Below are 23,676 nucleotides of genomic sequence, written 5' to 3'. Positions count from 1 at the left end.
AAAGAACGCATTCAATGGCTAGAGTTAAATCACTCGGAAATTATAGTTTACTTTTTATCAAGTTAAAAAATATACATTGGAAATTTAATTTAGTTACATTAAAATTTTCACTGTTTTGCTTGTGACTGTGTATCGAGTTTTTATATTTTTCTACTAGTATTTGTCAGACGACCCAAAATCGAAACACTTTATTGCATAAATATAAATATTTCATTTCTATTGAACACACAAGTTTAGGTTTTCACAGCAAGCTGTTTATTAACAGTAAGTGTACGTTTTATGAAAATTTTTGATTGAAATCAAAATGAATTTTTAAATCCCAATATATTAAAGAATTATATAAAATGAAAAGTAAATTTATTTTACTGTTTAAAGGTCCTTTAAGAGACATGCACCAATAGTATACTTATCCTTATGATATATCCGATCTACATGTTCATTTAATGCCATTTAAAATGTAAACATGACATTTATTTGTCAATTATCAATGCAGACATATCATTTACATTTTGATCAACAAAAAAGCCTCTATTAAAATTGTCATTTACATATTATCGCATTTTGAAACGTATGTTTAAGATTATTTAGATACGGTATATGGAACACTGGGATTATATTTTTCACGATAACACCAATCGATTTTCTTCAAAATGACATTTGATTGATGAATTGATTGATTGTTGTTTAACGTAACGTGTGCACGGAACAGCATGTATCGCGACGAGAGACTACAATTTGACCGTCATGAATAATTTACAAATCTATATAACTATGAAGAAATAAGTTTTTTGTTACTGTAAGTGTCGCAGCAGATCGATCAGCTTGTTGGTAATTAGTTAACGAAATGTACTGCATGTGAGCTGACAAAATGGCATACAAGACATTTAATTTAATCTCAGCGACTTCGCAAATGACGTCTTTGTCACTCAGCAACGTTTTTAAACAATATATTCTCCACAAGTCAAATAATAATAAACCTAATACTATTAAATGTACTTTTAAAGTTTTATTTTCCAACAAATTTATTTGGATTAAACAGATTGTACTGAAGATCTTTTCCCATTGATCCGGAAGATGCTCCTGCATTTGTTCCACTCATAAACTGAGAAGGGTTCATCATATTTGATTGAGACATCATCTGTTGATTCAGCTTATTTGGGTCAAAACTTCCTGTCGATCCACCACTGGAACTTCCACTCTGAGAGCTACCGCTTGATGAACCCCCAGATCCGCCTGAACTTCCACTCTGAGAGCCACTGCTTGATGAACCCCCAGATCCGCCTGAACTTCCACTCTGAGAGCTACTGCTTGATGAACCACCAGACCCACCTGAACTCATCTGTGAACTTCCAGAAGCCATCTGCGACCCTCCAGATCCCATTTGTGATCCTCCAGAACTCGTCTGTGATCCCATTTGTGAACTACCAGAACCCATTTGTGAACCACCTGAACCCATCTGTGAACCACCCGAACCACCACCTGAACTCATTTGTGATCCTCCAGAGCCCATCTGTGAACTACCAGAACCCATCTGAGAACCTCCTGAACTCATTTGTGATCCACTGCTAGAACTTCCACTGGAACCTCCATTCATCTTATTTGTTAAAGCATTTGTTCCACCACTCATAAACATTGACGGATCTATCTTATTTTTTTCTGGACTGTTAAGTGCATTTGGATCAAATCCTCCTGATCCACCACTTGAACCACCACTCATAGAACTACCGCCGCTGCCCATGGAGCTACTACCACCACTGCCCATAGAACTACCTCCTCCACTACCCATAGAACTACTACCACCACTGCCCATAGAACTACCGCCACTACCCATAGAGCTACCGCCACTTCCCATTGAACTACTACCGCCACTACCCATAGAACTACCGCCACTGCCCATAGAACTACCACCACTTCCCATAGAACTGCCAGTTGGTTTACTGTTGGCGATTTGTTTCAGATTCTGTTGTAACATTTGATTGTTCAAAGCTGAAGGATCGAATCCACCACTACCCGAAGACTTTCCACCTCCACTACTACCTGAAGACATTCCACCTCCACCGGAACTTTGTGATTGTGCTCCTCCACTTCCAGCACTTTGCTGTTGCTGAGGCATCTGACTGTTCATGGCATTTGGATTAAATGTTCCTGTTGATCCGCCAGAACTTTGCGGTTGTGATCCACCAGAACTTTGTGCCTGTGCTCCACCACCATTAGCACTTTGCTGTTGCTGAGGCATCTGACTGTTCAGGGCATTGGGATTAAATGTTCCAGTTGAACCACTTCCTGACGACTGTTGTGATCCACCAGAACTTTGCGGTTGTGCTCCACCGCCACCAGCACTTTGTTGTTGCTGAGGGATCTTACTGTTCAAGGCATTTGGGTCAAATGTTCCCGTTGCAGCACTACCAGACTTCTGTCCGCTGATGGTCTGTGGGGACTTTTGTTGTGATGTCATTGTATTTACAGCATTCGGGTCAAAAGTTGCACTTCCGCCACTTGACTGTTGGCCTGATGAACTACCAGATGACTGTTGTGAACTACTTGATAATGCCTGACTTGTTTGTTGTGATTGCTGTTTGAATAAAGCATTTGGATCAAAAGTACCCATAGATCCACTACTTGACCCTCCTGATTGTCCAGAACCACCAGGTGATGCCACACTTCCGGAACCACCAGACGATGCTACATTTCCGGTACCCTTTAGGTACGATTGTACCGACTGTGACTGTTGTTGATAAAGTGCATTTGGGTCGAAATTTCCGAGATTAGTTGCTCGACGTGCATAGTCTGAAAGAAAGATAAAATTGAACATATTTACTTATAATAAAGGGAACGGTTATAGTAGCAATAGTCTTATATAGTCTGAAAGGCACACCATTAATAATAGTCTTACATATAAAAAAAAAAGATGTGATATGATTGACAATGAGACAAATCTCCACAAGAGACCAAAATGACACAGAAATTAACAACTAAAGGTCACCGTACGGCCTGCAACAACGAGCAAAGCCCATACCGCATAGTCAGCCATAAAAGGCCCCGAAATGACAATGAATTTTCTGATTCAGTAAATAACTGTGAGGTATCTTGCACCCATTAAGCTTTTATACCCTTTCTATCATAGACCAAAGTTCCAAATACATGCAGTTCGAAAAACCGGTGTCTCGGTTTAGTGAAATTGCAATTACACGTAGATAATGATGTACGTCTCCAAACTTTATAAAGTAAAACAACATCGGTTGTGTTTATTTCGTGGGGTTGTTATCTCATTGACATATACACTGGATCTCCTTTTATTAATCATCTATAACAAGCAGACATTACGAGAAGTATTGACTACAGTACAAAAACTCACCTCTATAAACTGGAGATCCTTGTGCGGTACATACTACCAGTAGTACAAATGTAGCCGTCTTCATGACGATAAAAGAGGGTGAACAATTTTAAACTTTGTCTTAAATTATATTAACCAAACATCTGTCATCCCACGGAACCCTAATCTTGGACGTATGACATTAAAATAAAGATAACTGATAGATGACCTTTCAGGACATGAAGATATAATTTAGTTAACACAGCAACAATTTGATTCCAATTTTCTATTTAAATTCAACAAAATCCAGTACAGATATTTATTTCAAAATCGTGATTCGGAAAGGAATGACGTATTGTATTCACATTTTTCTATTGCTGAAAACCATATGATGTATCTCATTTTTGTAACTCGCATGCTATTTTACTTGTTTTCTTTTTCCCATTTCTTCACTTGTAAATACGATCATATCTATGGCACGCCGTTATTATATTTATTCAATTTCGAGATATCTTATTTAGTTAAATAAGATATCTTATAAACTAATTGAGATATCTTAATAACAAAACGAGATATCTTGTATATTAATTGAGATATCTGATTTATTAAATAAGATATCTTATATATTAAATAAGATATCTTATTAAAATGTTTAAAAAGATATCTTATTAAATATATAAGATATCTTATTTAAAATATAAGATATCTCTATTAATTTATAAGATATCTTATTAACTATATAAGATATCTTTTATATAGTTAATAATAGAGATATCTTATTTACTTAATAAGATATCTCTATTAGTTTATAAGATATCTCTATTAATTAATACGATATCTCTATTAGTTTATAAGATATCTCTATTAATTAATAAGATATCTTATAAAGTATGTATTTAAAATATATCTTTATAAAGAAGTAAGATATCTTATATACTTCATAAGATATCTTATTAATTAATAGAGATATCTTATTAACTTATAGAGATATCTTATAAACTAATAGAGATATCTTATAAACTTTTAGAGAATTCTTATTAACTTATAGAGATATCTTATTAACTTATAGAGATATCTTATAAACTAATAGAGATATCTTATAAACTTTTAGAGATATCTTATTAACTTATAGAGATATCTTATTTAATTGGTTATAAAGATATCTTATTTAATATATAAGATATCTCCATAAGTTTATAAGATATCTCTATTAATTAATAAGATATCTTATAAAGTATGTATTTAAAAGATATCTTTATAAAGAAGTAAGATATCTTATATACTTTATAAGATATCTTATTAATAAATAGAGATATCTTATAAATAAATAGAGATATCTTATTAACTTATAGAGATATCTTATAAACTAATAGAGATATCTTATAAACTAATAGAGATATCTTATTTACTTTCAAATTAAATAAGATATCTTATAAAAATTAAAGATATCTTAATACTTAATAAGATATTTTGTTAAATAAATAAGATATCTTCAAATTTCAATAAATATAAAAACGGCGTGCCATACATATCATCAATCAACAAATTTTACCACACACGTGTAGGGCACGCCGTTTTTATATTTATTGAAATTTGAAGATATCTTATTTATTTAACAAGATATCTTATTAAGTATTAAGATATCTTTAATTTTTATAAGATATCTTATTTAATTTGAAAGTAAATAAGATATCTCTATTAGTTTATAAGATATCTCTATAAGTTAATAAGATATCTCTATTTATTAATAAGATATCTTATAAAGTATATAAGATATCTTACTTCTTTATAAAGATATCTTTTAAATACATACTTTATAAGATATCTTATTAATTAATAGAGATATCTTATAAACTTATGGAGATATCTTATATATTAAATAAGATATCTTTATAACCAATTAAATAAGATATCTCTATAAGTTAATAAGATATCTCTAAAAGTGTATAAGATATCTCTATTAGTTTATAAGATATCTCTATAAGTTAATAAGATATCTCTATAAGTTAATAAGAATTCTCTAAAAGTTTATAAGATATCTCTATTAGTTTATAAGATATCTCTATAAGTTAATAAGATATCTCTATTAATTAATAAGATATCTTATGAAGTATATAAGATATCTTACTTCTTTATAAAGATATCTTTTAAATACATACTTTATAAGATATCTTATTAATTAATAGAGATATCTTATAAACTAATAGAGATATCTTATTAATTAATAGAGATATCTTATAAACTAATAGAGATATCTTATTAAGTAAATAAGATATCTCTATTATTAACTATATAAAAGATATCTTATATAGTTAATAAGATATCTTATAAATTAATAGAGATATCTTATATTTTAAATAAGATATCTTATATATTTAATAAGATATCTTTATAAACATTTTAATAAGATATCTTATTTAATATATAAGATATCTTATTTAATAAATCAGATATCTCAATTAATATACAAGATATCTCGTTTTGTTATTAAGATATCTCAATAAGTTTATAAGATATCTTATTTAACTAAATAAGATATCTCGAAATTGAATAAATATAATAACGGCGTGCCATACACGTGAGGTCACACGTTATGAAGTAGTATATATCGTTTAACGTTGTTGTTTACGAAACTCCAGAAAATTCGCATATTTATAGATAAAAGTTACCTGTGTACCAATATCATGAATATTCATGATTATTGACCAGGCAAAATCTAATTGCTAAAATAGAGAGGACAAATCCGATACTCTACGGGATTGAAGGACATTTACTAGGTTTGGATTGTCCTAACCAATCAATAAACTTTGATTATTCACGTCTCGTAATATCTTCCAATCAGGTAGCAAGAAAAATTCACGCACTGATTGTCCATCGTTCAATTGTAATATCGACTCCTATGAGTCGATAACAAGAGATTAGGGTTATACGTAAATGAGGAAGCAACTCAAGTATATCAAACATAAACTTATAAGGATAACCGGATTCGCAAGAAAAACCACTCAGTACAACAGCCCTCATCAACCATCAGCACCCAACGGCTCCGTGAAATCAGATACTAGTATACAAACACCCACGACAGGCGCGGATCCAGGGGGGTCCGGGGGTTGGAACCCCCCCTGTTTTTGGACGATCAATGCATTTGAATGGGGACATGTAGTTGGAACCCCCCCCCTTTTTAAAATGGCTGGATCCGCCCCTGCACGAAGAACACACGTATGGTATAGAATTGGAACAGGTACACTATATGTGTGATTAGGTTAAACCAGATTAACGGGTGCAAAAAGGCCACCCTTTCCCCGCTATCTATACCATCGGTCATAAAACGAAAACACACTATAAGATACCTTCATAATGCAGCTACAAACAGGATGACCAGTAGCATAAACAAGAAAATAAAACAGCACATAATTTGGAATGCAGGGTCAAAATGTACTCGCTACTACAGACAATTAAGGTACCAACTTGAGAAGAAATCTAACTTCTGGAATCAATCCATTAATTCAATATTCTTCAACTTCGTACTTTATTTTGACTTTTATAGTTTTTGATTCGAACGTCACTGAAGAGTCCTTTGCAGACAAAATACACACCTGGTGTTCTTAAATCGTAAACTTGTTTGGCGTTTTTGAAGAGTGGTTCAATCGAAGCAGGTGAGTATCTTCCTATACATCTGTGGTTTACAATGGCCACTTGAATGCGAGTCTTGTTTAGTCCCTATGTTTAATTCATTATGGCCTAATTTAGAAAAAAAGAATATTTCAAAATGTTGATGTCGGTCAGTAAAAAGACAGTGGTCAGTATTTAGCTTTTTATTGACACACGATTGAATGATATCATTTAACTGTCCTTTTTCCGATAAACTTTCCGGGGTCAATGAAGCTAAAACTGGAACTATTTCCACCAGAACTGAATGGATTGATAAACTGCTGCGGAGAAAAAATACCACCGGAAGTTGATGAACTGTTCCCAGATGAACTACTACCACCGGTACCTCCGGTCCCTTTAAAGAACTGTGAAGGATCGATGAAACTTGGCATGAAATTTGGGTTGGTGTTGTTGCCATTCTGTTGGAATGATGGATTCAAGAATTGCTGTGGCTGAAAATTAGTTCCACTGGATGTAAAGTTTGGACTAATAAACTGGTTTGGTGATAGTTGTGGATTAGTGTTGGCAGTCAGTCTTTTTTCTGTGAATAAAACATGAAATACGTTGTTAGCTATTTTATTGGACTATTGTTTTCCTGGTTACTTTTAGCCATGTAAATGGCCTAAGTCGAAATCAACTGATCGATTATTATTCGAACGCCACTGTGAAGTCTTGTGGAAACGAATCTGTAACCAGTATTTATTGTTGTATATAGATATTGGAACAAGTGTTATGAGTGCCAATGAGACAACTCTCCATCCAAGTAACAATTTATAAAAAGTAAACCATTATAGGTCAAGGTACGGCCTTCAACATGGAGCCTTGGTTCACCGTTTATCTGAAAGTGTTACATATCAGTTCTTATTTTTTTATGCATCACATATACTTTGACAAAAGAAACATTTATTCATAATAGTTACAGTATTTGAAAAGTCCTTAAATGTTTTAATAGATATAGTCTACATGAGATCAATATAAAGTAGGAGTAAAAAATGTTTAAAATTATATCCACCTACCTACAGATGGTCTACCCGTTACCACAGAAAAAAACAGAAGGAACATTGCATAAGACGACATCTTCCAAGTCTATCCAGGGACAATAGTAAAAACATGAAAATACTAGTATCTTAACATGTTGTAAAATAATCTTTGCAGCTGTCAAAGCTGCTGGCCCAGTGGTCTATAATATCATTCATTTATATTTCAAACGTCAGGTCGTGCATTTGAAAAAAAAAGAAGTAAAATCGATTATCTCAGGACGCCAGAATTTTTCTCTTCATTTTTAAAACAGAAAAGAAGGAATGTGAGGTATAAATCCTAGATCCATGATACACAATCGCTAAATAGACTAGAGGTATGGGCTTTGCTCATTGTTGACGGCCGTACGGTGACCTATAGTTGTTTTAATTTAAAATTTCTGTGTCATTTTGGTATCTTGTGGATAGTCGTCTCATTAGCTATAATACCACATCTCAGTCTTTTTTTATAGGCACACACACACAAGCTTTCATTGTTGTTTTTTATAATAAGGTAACAATGATGTTTTCAACTCAGATCGAAATCATACACCGCGCTAAAACGTAAAGATTGTCCTTAATACCCCAGTCCCACTAGGCCACGATCGCACTACGATCTGCGAAAAAAATGCAAATTTTGATGATCGTAGTACGATCGTGTAGATCGCAGTAAGGTCGTAGCACGGTCGTGGTGAGGTCTTCAAGATCGTGATGAGCGTGGCCAACTTTAAACATGTTCAAAACAATCGTGGTGCGGTCGTGATGAAAACAGGTCGTAGTAGGAGCGTAGTGAGAGCGCACTAAGGTCGTGGAAAGATCGCAAAGGTCGCTGTGCCATCGTAGCGAGAGCGTAGCGAAAGTATGATTCTATTCGGAGAGACTGCGCTACGATCTCACAGCGACGTTATTACGACCTCACTACGACCATCACGTTCTCAACGCGACCCAACTACACTTCCACTATGACCATACCACGTTTACACCACGCTGTTCAAGACCACAGTACGATTCTAGCACGCCCTTGCCGTCCTCATCACGCTCTTCTTACGACCTCACTACGTTCATACTACGACTTTCATTCTTATTGTCTCAGTGGCGGATCCAGAAATTTTCATAAGTGGGGCCCCTGACTGACCTAAGAGGGGGCCTGCTCCAGTCACGCTTCAATGATTCCTTATATAAGCAACCAATTTTTTTCACAAAAAGGGGGGCCAGCCCCCCCCCCCCTAAATTCGCCTCTGATTTTCACATAAAATATATGAAATCTCTCAAGGTTTTGTTTGTCTGTTTGTAATAAGGACTTCTTGTCCATTTTCCCAACCATGATTCTCGTTTTTATATAGATTAGACCGTTGGGTTTCCCGTTTGAATGGTTTTACACTAGTAATTTTGGGGCCCTTTATAGTTTGCTGTTCGATGTGAGCCAATGTTCCTTGTTGAAGGCCGTACCTTGACCTAGAATGGTTTACTTTTATAAATTGTTACTTGGACGGAGAGTTGTCTCATTGACTCATACCACATCTTCCTATATCTACTAATATTGACACATGTGTGTCATCTCTGCTATCGTTCACTAAAATATCGTCATTTGAGCTTGACGAACCAGCAATAGGTTGTAATTTAGGTTGCCTTGATCGGTCCGTCATCTCTGCTGGATCAGGATTCGTTACTATCAGAACTCCCTTTGCCTCTACATCAACCCCTACCACCACGCCCACGTGTTCTAGTAGATTTTGGTGGCATGACTGTATTGTTTCAGAGAAATCTACGTATTAATCAGAAACAGAAGGAATGGAACTGTATTGATATGGAACACGATGTTGACGTTTTTGCTGAGAACGTAGTAAGATCGCAGTATGAACGTAGTATAATCGTGGTAAGAACGTGCTATAAACGCAGTAGAAACGTGGTAAGATCGTGTTGCAATCGGATAACTCGTGGTATGGTCGTAGTGAGAACGTGATGAGCGTAGAAAGATCTTGATAAGCGTAGTGAGGTCGCAGAATAAGCGCGGTGAAAACGTCGTATAATCGTAGCGGGATCGTTGTAGAAGCGTACTGAGGACGTAGTAGCATCGTGAAAGCAATGGAAATTTACATTTTCATGCCGCTCATACTGCGACCTCACCACGATCAAAATTTATTTTAGATCGCGGTGATCGTGGTGCGATCGTGGTCTAGTGGGACTGGGGCTTAAAACCAGTGGGGCAGGGCAGTAGTGCGAACCTTATTGCTTTTTTCTCTCTCGATAAAGCTACACATGTGCATTGGAGTCTGACACAGAAGCGTAGTAATAAGAGTAACTTTGTCATCGACTTTTAAGTCAGCATTTAGCAGGACCTGTGCTCAACACTACATTTTGTTCTTTGAACCCCTTCTCAAATTGCTTTCCCTAGTCATAAGAATTTAGACCGGATTTCTTTTTCGTCAGATATGCCCAATCTGAATCATCCACTATGATAAAACAAATTCTCATGATTATATTAACTTCTTGAAAAGAAATTCGCACGCACTATCTCTAAAGAGTGTCATTTCCTTTTTTTTTTTTTTAAATTACTACTGTAAAAGAAGATCTCTATAGAATGTATAAATGATATGTATGCACATACACTGTCAAACTGCAAATGACTTCTAAATACATAATAATTATTTAAATAATTGTAGAAGAATTTTAACCTAAATAACACCTTATTTATATTCAATTGTGATGAAACCTTTAACGTATAAACCTTCTATACGTTTAAGTACTTCGTTTTAGGTAAAGAAAATCAAAGTATAACGATTGTAATTTGAGTCATAGTTTAGATGCAATGGAAATTTTAAACTAACAACCTTTATACTTCGCGTAATGAAAGTGCTGCATAATTGATGATGTTCTCTCACTAAATAATTCAAAATTTGGTGACTATGTTGAACAAATCTATTTAGACGAACTTGAAATAAAGCCTTATGATACAGCAGATACAGTTAAGTCTGCCTCATATCTTGACTTACATCTAGAAATTGACTGTGTTGAATGCATCTACCCATCGAACTGGATAAAGGATACAGTTAAGTCTGCCTCAAATCTTGACCAACATCTGCAAATTGTAAAAAGGGTCGGAGGAAAACAATACTACGACACATGAGATGATTTTAGCTTCCAAATTGTGTACCGTGGTTTGTCTTACTGTCTTTTTCTTTTTTACAATGGTGTTGTCAGTTTATTGTCGATTGATGAGTTTGAATGTCCTTTTGTTATCTGTCACCTCGCTTTTCCTTAAGAGTAGTCACAAAGCATCTTACAATTGTACTCGATGAAATACAGCTTTAAAGTGTTGTTGCTTGTAGATACATTGCTAGAGATCAGGTTTCTGTGTGACGTGATTGCTTCCCTTTTTAGTAGATGCTTAGACAGTTTTGTTAGCAATTGAGCTTAGGAAGTACTTCTTTAGCTCATTCGGCTAAATCACTGCCTTGTAAGATTGACGTCAAGGTGGAAAGAAGGTTGATTTTGTGTTTAGAATCATGCTCTCCGGTTACACGTGTACATGCCTACGCCTTGGCAAAATAAAAATAAAAACGACAAATACAAACAGCAGTCTACAAAACAGAACATAGTAATCTGAAGACAAAGCAACAAAAACAACGCCCGGAAGGGTAAGCAAAGGTCCTGTTCCACTTGTTACACCCGTCGTGTTACTCCTATAACATAGATCAGCAGTAGGTACGGGGCGCCTTATGGGACTCTTGTGGTTTTGTACAAAATTCAATTCTGTCATAACAAAATCATTTTTGTCTTACAAAACTATGTGCTACAGACTTGTTTTGTGAGAACTTCAATTTTGTGATGATAAAATTCATTTGTGTAGACAAAATTCATTTTTGTCATGACAAAATTCATTTTTGTAGACAAAATTCATATTTGTCATGACAAAAGTCAATTTTGTCTAAAAGTAGCAAATATAAACATATTTGCATACAAAATTGACTTTTGTTACCTGATATGGAAATTAAATCACAAAAGTCAATTGTGTGAGGTAAGATTCAATTTTGTGAGACAAAATTGACTTTTGTGAGACAAAATTGACTTTTGTGAGACAAAATTGACTTTTGTGAGACAAAATTCAATTTTGTGAGACAAAATTCAATTTTGTCAATTTTGTTGAGACAAAAGTCAATTTTGTTAATTTTGTTGTGACAAAAGTCAATTCTGTCAATTTTGTTGAGACAAAAATCAATTTTGTTAATTTTGTTGAGACAAAAGTCAATTTTGTTAACTTTGTTGAGACAAAAGTCAATTTTGTTAATTTTGTTGAGACAAAAGTCAATTTTGTCAATTTTGTTGAGACAAAAGTCAATTTTGTGACGACAAAATTCATTTTTGTGACGACAAAATTCAATTTTGTAACAACAAAATTGACTTTTATGAGACAAAATTGACTTTCCTGAGACAAAATTGACTTTCGTGAGACAAAAATCAATTTTGTTGAGACAAAATTCAATTTTGTCAATTTTGTTCAGACAAAATTCAATTTTGTCAATTTTGTTGAGACAAAAGTCAATTTTGTCAATTTTGTCAATTTTGTTGAGACAAAAGTCAATTTTGTTGAGACAAAAGTCAATTTTGTCAATTTTGTTGAGACAAAATTCAATTTTGTCAATTTTGTTGAGACAAAAGTCAATTTTGTCAATTTTGTTGAGACAAAATTCATTTTTGTCAATTTTGTGTAACAAAAGTCAATTTTGTATGCAAATTAGTTCACAGAAACCAAACTAAACTAATTTGAATACAAAATTGACTTTTGTCGCCCAATTTTCAAATTAGGTAACAAAATTCAAGTCTGTGTAACAAAAATGAATTTTGTCATGACAAAAAGGAATTTTGTCCGCTGATAGATTATTTTGTATGACAAAATTTTAAATTTGTAGTATGATACAAATTTTGTTAAACTGAACTTATTTTTGTTGAACAAAAGTCACTTTTGTCCGTACAAAATTGAATTTTGAGTACAAAACCACAAGAGTCCCATTCGGCGCCCCGTAGTAGGCACCACATAATAGTGGATTGGTAATTGACTCTTATCGAGACATTGTCAAATTCGTAAACCAGCGTTCAGGTAAATTTTCTAACTCTGAAGTTTTGCCGAATATGAAATTTTAAAATTGAAACACCGTTTCCAAGACAATAGGATAGACTTGTTGATAACGGTATAAACAACAGACATTTAAAAATAAAAAATAAACATAAAAGAACAACAATTATAACTAAAGCAAGAGTTGCAAAATCCAATTACAAAATACAAGCGGTGACGTCACGTGCTCCTGCAGGATAAACATATCTTGCTTTACACGTGAAACCCATTGTGTTGCTAATGAAAGTACCCCTGCAATGTTTACTAGTAATTTTGTTAAGATTAAGATGTTATGGTTTTTTTTATGGGTTCGTGACATACTATGTAAGTATAAGTGTTACAGTGCACTTTGCCACTGGACACGAATCAACCAAAAATCAATCATATTACAGTACACGAAAAATACAATATTAAATAAACCAAACAAAGGTTTTATTATTTTATGATTAATATGAACAAAAGATGTCAAAAAATCCTTCTAGGTGAACTTTTGGGTAAAAAAAAAAGTCTCAATATGTTGGACCTACCTTTCCTAATATTTGTAAATATATAAACACAACTTCGCAGGTATGTCTTTCTATTTCTATCATCGCGTTTCCGCAATCCTTATCAGTTGGAAATGATTACCCTTTACGGTAACCTATATTTAAGTGAACTTTTGTCTGAAGTTTAATTAAATTCGAGTTATAAAACTTTCAGTTTGTTTCCATTTTCTTTATCATGTTTACATAAGCATGCAGATAACCAGCAAGCAGGAACAATTTAGTTCCACCATTTTGCTATTGTAATCAATGCAGCGAAACGGTACCTTTAAATGTAACGCTCTTGTCCCATTTTAAATCGTAAGATATTTGCCTAGTACAAGGTCACTCGATTTTAGGTTTTGATTCTTTCCCAAAGGTGGTTTCATGCAGGAAATAGTCTGTAAGGTTTACCTTTTAATATGGCCTGTAGTTTAGTGGTAGTCTTTAGTTCGTGTCTGACACATTCGTAAATTGTTTTGTTATAAATCAATTAATTTGTTCCATGTCGGGACCGTTTATAGCCGACTATATATACTGTTTGCATTTTTCTCATTGATGAAGGCAGCACGGTTGCTTATAATTGCCTACACCCATTGCATTTGATCCTTGGTGGATAGTTGTCTCATTGGTTTACATACCACATCACCTTACTATTGTATGACTGGTTTCTTTGAAAAACAATAATGGCAAAGAAACAGGACAACATAATTGAAATTATTTGGTTACAGTATACAGATAATTAAATAAGAAATGTTATATATGTAATGTTTTTATTTCTTTCCAAAGCTATTTGGATCAAAGTTTGCAGAAGGAGCCTTGTCCGGATCGAAGGTGCCTGATCCCATACTATTTGGGGAGAATGATCCCGCTCCCATGGAGCTTGGGTTGAAACTTCCGGATGGGACACTGTTTGGATTAAAACTTCCAGCTCCAAGACTACTTGGGTTGAAGGATCCAGCTCCTAATTTATTTGGGTCAAATGTTCCAGCTCCAGAGTTCGGGCTGAACTTACCAGCTGACATCTGATTAGGATTGAAACTTGCTGTGCCATTCGTATTGAACATGCTCAATGATGCTAAAAAAGAAAAATAGTTCATTTCAGTATATGGTACCATATAAATTGCGCCACCTTATGACAACTGCGTTGCAAGTGATCGGTTTCGATTTTATCTTGAAATAAATAAATATGCCACATCTACATGTAATCAGAATATTGGCATTTCAATATTAGCAGGAACTGGCCGTCTCAAATTGAGTTTCCTGGCGACAAGTAACTTCGTAAGGTGCAGAAGTTGTCGGATTATATATATCAAAAATATGTTCGTAAATCTTCAAATGAAATACCGTATCTCAATTATACACAACTGGTTTTCGTTTTCGTTTTTGTTTTCTTTGAATTTCATCTAAGGAACTACTGGTACATGTATATTGATTTCAATAATTATCATTTCTTAATAATTTCTAATCTGATTAGATCAGACCATTTGCAAATAGGTAAAGGAATTTAAAAAGGCAAATATACTAACTCCAACGGAATATAAGAAAACCGAAGTTGGGGAAAAAACAACTTTAAACGTTACACTAAATAGTAAAAACCACCAACAAAATAACGAACTCCAAGGTAAATCCATAAAGGGGGGGAGTCCAAAAAAAGTCCCCGACAAAATCAAACACTGACTTAATCAATCCACGAAACTAATGGAAATTAGCAGTCATATTTCTGACTTGGTACAGGCATTTTAAAAAAAAAAGAAAATGGTTGTTTAAACCTTGCTTGTAACTAGTTAAACTTCCCACTTGTATGACAGTTTATTACTCCATTACATCGATTAAAGATTGTCAAAGTTCTGTTTCGAGTCTACTAACTTAGATGAATTAGCTGTTGGGTGAAGTTTTATGCACATACTTCAGCTAATTTAAAATTTTCTTCCTTTTTATTTTCATTTTATAGAAGGAATACAAACTTTGGTTGATTTAGATGAATGTAAAGAGCAACCGTTTCAGCAGTGTAAAGTAAGTAAGTAAGTAAATTATTTATTATAGTGACATGTGTACATTATGTACAGATTAAAAACATATAATATATGATAAATATTAATACACCCGGCCCAATGGACCTATAAGTCACCTCTAATAAAATAAAAGTGTACATGTTGATTTCTGATAGGAATGTTCGGTTTTGAGGAATTTGAAATACTTGCATTTTGTTAATAAAGAGGAACGTTTTTATCAGAATATAATGGTACTAATCTATCAAATATAAAACTAATTTTGATGAAACTTGTAATTAAAAAAAAATGGTAAATTGCAAATAGCCTTTTGTAAAAATTTAAAAGATTGACGAGATTGTATATAACCGGAGAAATCACCGAATCACCCTTGTGCCTATACATTCCAAAAAGTAAAAAACTTTTGAATTTTAATCCGCCAACATTTTTGCTTTTTCATATGTGTTCATAAAATAAAGAAAGAAAAAAATAGATTCTTACCACAATAGCATGTAGGAATGAAAACTGTTAAAAATATTAACAAATTCATTTTAGCAAACATGTGTCGTCGTTCTATTCCACCTGCTGGTAGGATTGCCAGATAAGACAAAGAAATTATCATCAGGTCGCAGTCAAACACGTGGTCAACACTTTAAATTGTTTGTTATTTTTGTCTTTTATCAGTCGTTATTCAAGATTATCTGAAACTGGGGGAATTTTTATATTTCATCTGATATGCATTACTTAATGTCCAGCTTTTATTGAATAAATTCCTTATGGAAAGACAAAGGCGATAGTTTGTTTTAAATACGTATTGTAGAGGTACACATAGATGAATGTTTTGATCATGCCAGTCTCAAAGTACCCATCACTGATACCTACAAAAAGAGGGGCGAAACATACCAGAGGAACAGTCAAACTCATAAATGGAAAATAAACTGACAACGCCATGGCTAAAAAAAACTGACACACACAAAAATAATAGTACACAAGAAACAGCATAAAAAACTAACGACTGAGCAACACGAACCCCACCAAAAACAGGGCGTGATCTCAGGTGCTCAGGAAGGGTAAGCAGATCCTGCTCCACATGTGGGGCATCCGTCGTGTTATAGTCGATAGGTCACATTCATGGTAAGGGTAGGGAAATGTAGTTACGATAACTTTCTACGTTATGTGCCGATTCCTTAATCTTATTGATATTTTTTGTAGGTGAAAATAAATATGCCTGTCCTGACAAAAAAAAACTTCCTAAAAATTTAATGATCGATGCATTTCTAACCATAAATAAGCTGTACGTTGGCAAAAGACGTTTTCGTCTTTATACCTGTAACGCGAGAGGTCAATTGCGCTCCAAACACTATGGGATTATTGATTTTGAGCAGGGACTGCTTTACACCGCTTCACGAACACTATGAACATTTGCACTTCAAACTTCGATACACCAATACTACATTGACAGGACATTTGCGATGATACCTATAAAATCTAAATGATTTGTAATAATTGCGCAAATTGAACTTAACTTACATTTGTGCCATTCATTGATTTCAAGGTAATAATTAAGGAAACTACAATCCTCTTGTGGTAATTCTACTGCCTGGAAACGGTCCAAATAAATCTAACATATAAATTTAATTTTTTTGCAGATCAAAATCGATTTGTTATCAACGTCTATTTATACATATTTGTACATTTCTGGCTTTCAAATGTTTGAACTTGGTCATTCTTAGGCTAATGAAGTTCGATTCAGAAAAGCGCTTCGGATGTATACACGAAAATTATGAAGAGTTTTATTTTATGTACGTTTCATATTGAGACGCCATTTGGTCTGTTCTGGATGATTCAGTCTCATTGGTAATCATACCGCATATCTTTTTATCGTATCTTTTACTGTTTTGAATTTTGGGTCCCCAATGCTCTTCAACTTTGTACTTGTTTGGCTTTCTAACAGGGGCGTAGCTAGAAAGAAACGATGTGGAAGCAACTACCGCCGAGCGGAGCGAGGCGAAAACATTTTGGGACCCTATTATGCAGAATTTTTTTTTTCGGTTTTCGGTCATATGACGGTTAAAAGAGGAGCTATATGTAGATAAAAATTTATGAATGTAAAACTATTAATAAATCTTCTGAATATAGTAATACATAAACAACACATATTTGTGATACAGAATTTACTCAAAATTGTCCAAAATCTGCTCTTCGGGTCTGGGCAGAAACAAACTTCTCTATTACTTTGTCAACATTCACACTGAAATCCCGATGAAAATGCAGTAATGCTATGTAACTTTCGTTGTTGATTTTTGATTGTACATTTGTTTTTTTTTGTGAAAACGACGTGGATGCACGTGCTGTCGTGCCTCCGGGTAGCTACGCCCCTGTCTAACTATTAACTTTTGAGGTTAATACAGAATGAAGGTTGTTACAAGAGAATTTATTTCTTAGTTAAAAGGGGGAAAAACTGAATTCCGACAACATTAAAAAAATATTCAAAAAAGGAAAGTCCTTAATCAAAATTTCAAAATCAAAAGTTCAAACACATCAAACAAATGGAAAACAACTGCCATGTTCCTGACTTGGTATAGTCTTTTTTTTATGTAGAAAATGGTGGGATATACCTGGTTTTATAGCTAGAAATAAGATGGTAAGTATCATCAATACCTATAATTTAAACTTCAAGACCATCGTGTTATATATGCGAAGTTGGTACGGAATATTTATCATCAAGGTCTTCCGATTTTTTTTTTAAAAAGAGGGCGAGACGTTCTTTGACATACTCCTGGTTCATAAACTTTCTGCTCAGCATGACACGTTGACGTGTTTGAAAGTCGCATGATAGTTTGATAAACATGTGAAATGCTCACTCTGAGTCGGGTATTAAGTTATAATCGAGTTGGAAGCATGTATCAAATTAATGCTTCTTAACACTGAATAAATAATTATTTCGATGCATTCTGACAAAATTAAATAATCTTAAATGTAAATGTAACAACAATGATTTTAATTGATTTATTTTCCAAAACTATTAAGCTTGTTTGGATCAAAGGTACCACTCCCAGTACCGCCATTAAGTTTATTCGGGTCAAAGGTACCAGTTCCGCTTCCACCACTACCAAAACCAGTTCCAGAACCGAAACCTCCAGTTCCACTTCCACTTCCTCCAAATCCAGTTCCGCTTCCGAAGTTGTTTACTTTATTAGGATCAAATGTTTCAGTTGTCCCAGATGGAGCAACAGTCGATGCGGCAAATGTGGTCATGGAGCCGGCAAAAGTTGACATGGAGCCGAATCCACCTCCTCCAAAGTTTTGGTTCAAAGCGTTTGGATTAAAACTACCACCTGTGCCTGTTCCGAATCCACCACTACCAGCCGCGAAACCACCAGTACCAAAATCCTTGTTTAGAGCGTTCGGGTCAAATGTCCCATCTGAAAGGAACATATTTATACATTTAATGATAAACCTTTTCAAAATCTTCTTCACATACCATATTAGACAACCTAGGTTGAAGTATTCCCATCTCAAAGTAGGAATATCAGGCCATAAGTTCATATCATATATAGTCATGTAATGTATTCCAAATAAAATTTATGACAGGTAAGAATTATGATGATGAGTCAATTATCTTTTGCTCCGTTGCACTAAATTATATAATATCATACCTTGAATATTATTACTTGAATTTCAAATTTTATATTAATGACATTTATATCAAGTGTATAGTTGTTACACATGGATTTGCTTAATAACATAATGTTGTAGAAACCCAAGGCTTGTATTTTCACAAAAGTTTAATTCTATTCAATCTTTGACTTCTTTTCATCATATAAATTTGATATGCTTACCAGATAATGGAGCCGACAGACATGCCGGTAAGAGACAAAGAAGAGCTAACCAACCCTTCATTTTGACTTTCGATGATGATCTGATGAAAGCGTGTCTGGATCAGTCTTCTCCACTTAATTATCTTAAGTTACGATAAGACTTGACACAATTACTATATACAGTTGACTGTCAAAGATGGGACTTTCGATGTACAAGATACCGTATATTTCCATCAAGGTTAAATAGAAATTAAGACTTTTCAAGTTTCTTAAAAGATGTCATAACGATACTGACTATAGAAAAATAATAAAAGATTTTCATTTATTTTTCTATTGTCCGTTTTATTAGTTTCATAAATTTATATACCTACATTGGCTCTAAATAATGACGACTTCAGTATGTATACTAAAGAAATTTATCCTGTAGAACTTACTTTAAATAAAGCTAATGATAACAATGACCACTGCCCTTTCCTCGATCTTGATATCTATATCATAAACGGGAAGCTTAATACAAAAATTTATGATAAAAGAGATGATTTTTCATTTCCTATTGTTAATTATCCATTTTTAGATGGTGACGTTCCCTTGTCACCATCTTATGGTGTTTATATATCTCAACTTGTACGATTCGCTCGTGTATGTAACAATGTATTAGATTTTAGCGAGAGAAATTTATGTATTACTGAAAAATTATTACACCAGGGTTTTCGATATCACAAACTGGTCAAAACATTTACTAAATTTTATCACCGGTATAAGGAAATAATTCGTAAATATAACTCAACATGCAGACATCTTATACGTTCAGGTATTTCACATCCAAAATTTTATGGAAATATTCTTTATAAAGCACAAAAATGTCAGTATTCTCCTCAGAAACTAACAAAACCTTTAAATAGACTTATTAAAAGGGGATAATTATAGTTACGATACTGTTGTCAGGTCATTAAAGATTGCATATTTTGGCTTTAACATTGATTCACTGATAGGGTCTTTGCATCGGAACTAAACACATTTATTTCTAAAAAACAGTTGTTGGCATGACACGGGTTATGTTCTTCTCATATATTTTATGATAGTATGATACTAAACCCCTAACGGGAGGGATTGTACCTGATATTCATATGATGAAGACATAATCTTTCAATCAGTTTAATTGAGGTCTGGAGCTGGCATGTCAGTTAACTGCTAGTAGTCTGTTGTTATTTATGTATTATTGTCATTTTATTTATTTTCTTTTGTTACATCTTTTGACATCAGACTCGGACTTCTCTTGAACTGAATTTTAATGTGCGTATTGTTATTCTTTTACTTTTCTACATTGGCTAGAGGTATAGGGGGAGGGTTGAGATCTCATAAACATGTTTAACCCCGCCGCAATTTTGCGCCTGTCCCAAGTCAGGAGCCTCTGGCCTTTGTTAGTCTTGTATGATTTTAAATTTTAGTTTCTTGTGTATAATTCGGAGTTTAGTATGACGTCCATTATCACTGTACTATTATGCATATTTTAGGGGCCAGCTGAAGGACACCTACGGGTGCGGGAATTCTCGCTACATTGAAGACCCATTGGTTGCCTTCGGCTGTTGTTTGCTCTATGGTCGGGTGGTTGTCGCTTTGACATATTCACCATTTCCTTTCTCAATTCTACATATATAGTAAGAACTGTATAAGCTATTATAGATTTAAAAAAAACATTGACTATTCGAAATGGTTATGCAGGCATCCAATATATTAGTAAATTCACTAAGTTGTTTCATAACTTGAGTGGACGTCTTTGACGGTTGCATCTTTTGAATTAGGTAGTACATTAGTGCTCTGAATACTTAAAAAAATGTGCCCATTGAACATTTTAAGTTTTTAAATCTTTAGCTGTATCAAACATAGATGTGGAATTTTGGTATAAGATTTTGATATGTTTATTAAGCTTCTCATTTATCATGCAGAAAAGTGTGGTTCAATTACAGGGAATCCGTTCCAATTTCTGCACTTATAGCTGATCCAAACTTAACCAATAATCTTTAATTAGGATTTCTTTCCATTTACCTGAAATCAAGGTTGAAAAGATTAATATTTAAGTATTATTATTTGTGTTTATTATGTTCAATACAACAAACAAGATTTCATTCATAATGTGATTAACAAGATTTAAACATGCTATTCATTGAGTAAAAGACTTTTCAACAGGTCATGAACCTTTTTACATATATTTTTTTCATCGATCTGAATTATGACATATGGTATAATTTTTTCCCACTCAAATGGATGGATGATTTAATCCAAATTCTGACTGTTTACCGAGAGAGACTGTCATTTTCAAAATTGAACTTGAAATAATATAAAAAAAAAACATACTAGCCAACAGAATAATTTCTAAATCTCAAAAAGCCTGTCTGTCGGCCAACAATATGCTAAAATTCTCGCCCTTTGTACCGGTGAACTACCTAATGTCCATGTGGTATCTTTCGCCCCTCTTTTAATACAGGACCTACTAATTGTTTATTTGTTTTTGTCCTGAACATGAAATGATTTGGACGTAAAGCAAACAACAATTACTCGTTAATGGTTCGAAATTACACCTGTTTTAGCATTTGATATTTTTCTTAAAATGCAATTTGAATAAAAGTGTAGAATTTGTGATAACAAAACTATGACATTGTATGCAACAGCAATGACAATTAAGTCCACACCATTGACATCATCTAACTTTATCTGCCATAACTGCTTTTAATATAATGAAATTTTATTAGACTGTTAAACAGGTGAGAGGTTTATATAACATGGCTAAATCCAACATTGTCTACATAAGGTAATGCCTTAGTCCGCAATATGACAGTTGTTTTCCATTCGTTTGGTGTGTTTGAGTTGTTGATTTTGCCATTTTATAAAGGATTTTCCCTTTGAGGTATGTTTTTATTTTTTGTATCGTTTTTTTTATACAACCAAATGGTAAATGAGAACAGAACATTCAAATTCTCACAGTCCCCAAAATAATCAAATCGTACCTTTTGATAAAGGGTACATGGTATATGAACATGAAAACGCAAAAATAAACTGATAATCTAAAATGATTCCATGAAACACTGATAATCTAATATTGAAGTCATATATGAAGTTAGCTTTGATATAGAAAGTTCCTAGATGCTTCTGTTTCTCAATAGAGTTTAGTATTAAACATCTTGTAGCTACATGCTATATATGATTATTTTGAGCAAAGATGGTGCAAGTGTATAAAAGTGATGACGTCATAGAAGTGTTTACAGTATTTTGTTTTCTGAATCAGAACTAATTATTTCAAATGTAATTTATCGTTATGCGATTTTTCATCTGAATGCATAACGGCAAGAGTAGCATACCGCAGTTCATAAGACTAGTAATAAATAAATTAAGAGAAAACAATTCCGTGTTACAAACTAAAACTCAGGGAAACAAATCCACTACAAGAGGATTACGATGGAACAAATGTTGTTTAAACTAACAAAATGACCCAAAAAAATAAAAATATCACAAAATAACAAAACAATAAAAAGTCATTCAAAATTTTCTAAAAGCTTCTCGACCGAAATAAAATGAATTTTTCTTGCCATTATCATTTTACATTTTAAATAAATTTTAAAGTTTAATGCCAAAATAATTTCTACAAGACCATTTAGATCATGTGTATTGTGTATTGCTTAAAGCACACAAAGTCAGTCTCAGTCATGAGAAAAGAAAAATGCTTCACTTGTAAAAACAATTTGATGATTTGTTATATTGATTTCATATTAAGTTCAATAATTATAAATGTTTCAATTTGCAAAGTTTACAAGGTGCGTCAATTTCATAAATATTTATTTGGGCGTAAAAATATTATCTGAGTAAATGCCTTTTTTTAAAACAATTTCAACTTCCATTTCGGAGTGGTATAATGCAACCATGTTCATTATTATTATTATTGTATGCAAGGCTCCAAAAAGTTAGTATAGACGTCAACTTATATTAAGGATGATCGCTCCTCTATTTCATATCAGCAAGCTTTTCAAAAGACGGTTATTAATCCACTATTGGCTCCCATTTCAACCAAAAACTATGACAAAAATAACAAGGATTTCATAAGATTTTCACAAATGGCTATGTCATTAAATTATGAAAAGAAAAGAAAGGGTTACTAGTAGCCGTAATTTTTTTTATTGAAAAAAACTAGAGGATTCGTAATATCTGACAAGAGTAGCGAACATCATTAATAGGCAACAATAACAAAAACGATGTCATCT

General features: G+C 33.4%; 2 protein-coding genes and 2 long non-coding RNA genes across 4 annotated transcripts; all 4 read right to left on the bottom strand.

Moving 5' to 3' along the window:
- Positions 1–986: 986 nt before the first annotated feature.
- Positions 987–3,499, bottom strand: LOC143068883 (uncharacterized). The gene is made up of 2 exons (XM_076243228.1): positions 3,356–3,499; positions 987–2,787 (listed from the first exon to the last, which is right to left on the bottom strand). The coding sequence occupies exons 1-2, from the start codon at positions 3,417–3,419 to the stop codon at positions 1,007–1,009; spliced, it is 1,845 nt and encodes a 614-aa protein (XP_076099343.1). The 5' UTR covers positions 3,420–3,499; the 3' UTR covers positions 987–1,006.
- A 3,611-nt stretch (positions 3,500–7,110) lies between these two features.
- On the bottom strand, positions 7,111–8,110 carry LOC143068884 (uncharacterized). The gene is made up of 2 exons (XR_012976267.1): positions 7,978–8,110; positions 7,111–7,502 (listed from the first exon to the last, which is right to left on the bottom strand). It is a non-coding gene; the product is annotated as an uncharacterized LOC143068884 (long non-coding RNA).
- Positions 8,111–14,367: 6,257 nt separating this feature from the next.
- On the bottom strand, positions 14,368–16,250 carry LOC143066562 (uncharacterized). The gene is made up of 2 exons (XR_012975670.1): positions 16,104–16,250; positions 14,368–14,689 (listed from the first exon to the last, which is right to left on the bottom strand). It is a non-coding gene; the product is annotated as an uncharacterized LOC143066562 (long non-coding RNA).
- A 2,346-nt stretch (positions 16,251–18,596) lies between these two features.
- LOC143066561 (uncharacterized) lies at positions 18,597–19,563 on the bottom strand. Its single transcript, XM_076239449.1, has 2 exons — positions 19,445–19,563; positions 18,597–19,027 (listed from the first exon to the last, which is right to left on the bottom strand). Exons 1-2 carry the CDS (start codon positions 19,503–19,505, stop codon positions 18,612–18,614), a joined length of 477 nt encoding a protein of 158 aa, XP_076095564.1. The 5' UTR covers positions 19,506–19,563; the 3' UTR covers positions 18,597–18,611.
- Positions 19,564–23,676: the final 4,113 nt, after the last annotated feature.

The sequence above is a fragment of the Mytilus galloprovincialis genome, chromosome 3 (assembly GCF_965363235.1).
Source record: "Mytilus galloprovincialis chromosome 3, xbMytGall1.hap1.1, whole genome shotgun sequence".
NCBI lineage: Eukaryota > Metazoa > Mollusca > Bivalvia > Mytilida > Mytilidae > Mytilus > Mytilus galloprovincialis.
Note: the sequence above shows the minus strand (reverse complement) of the source record. Positions and strands in the feature narration are given on the sequence as shown.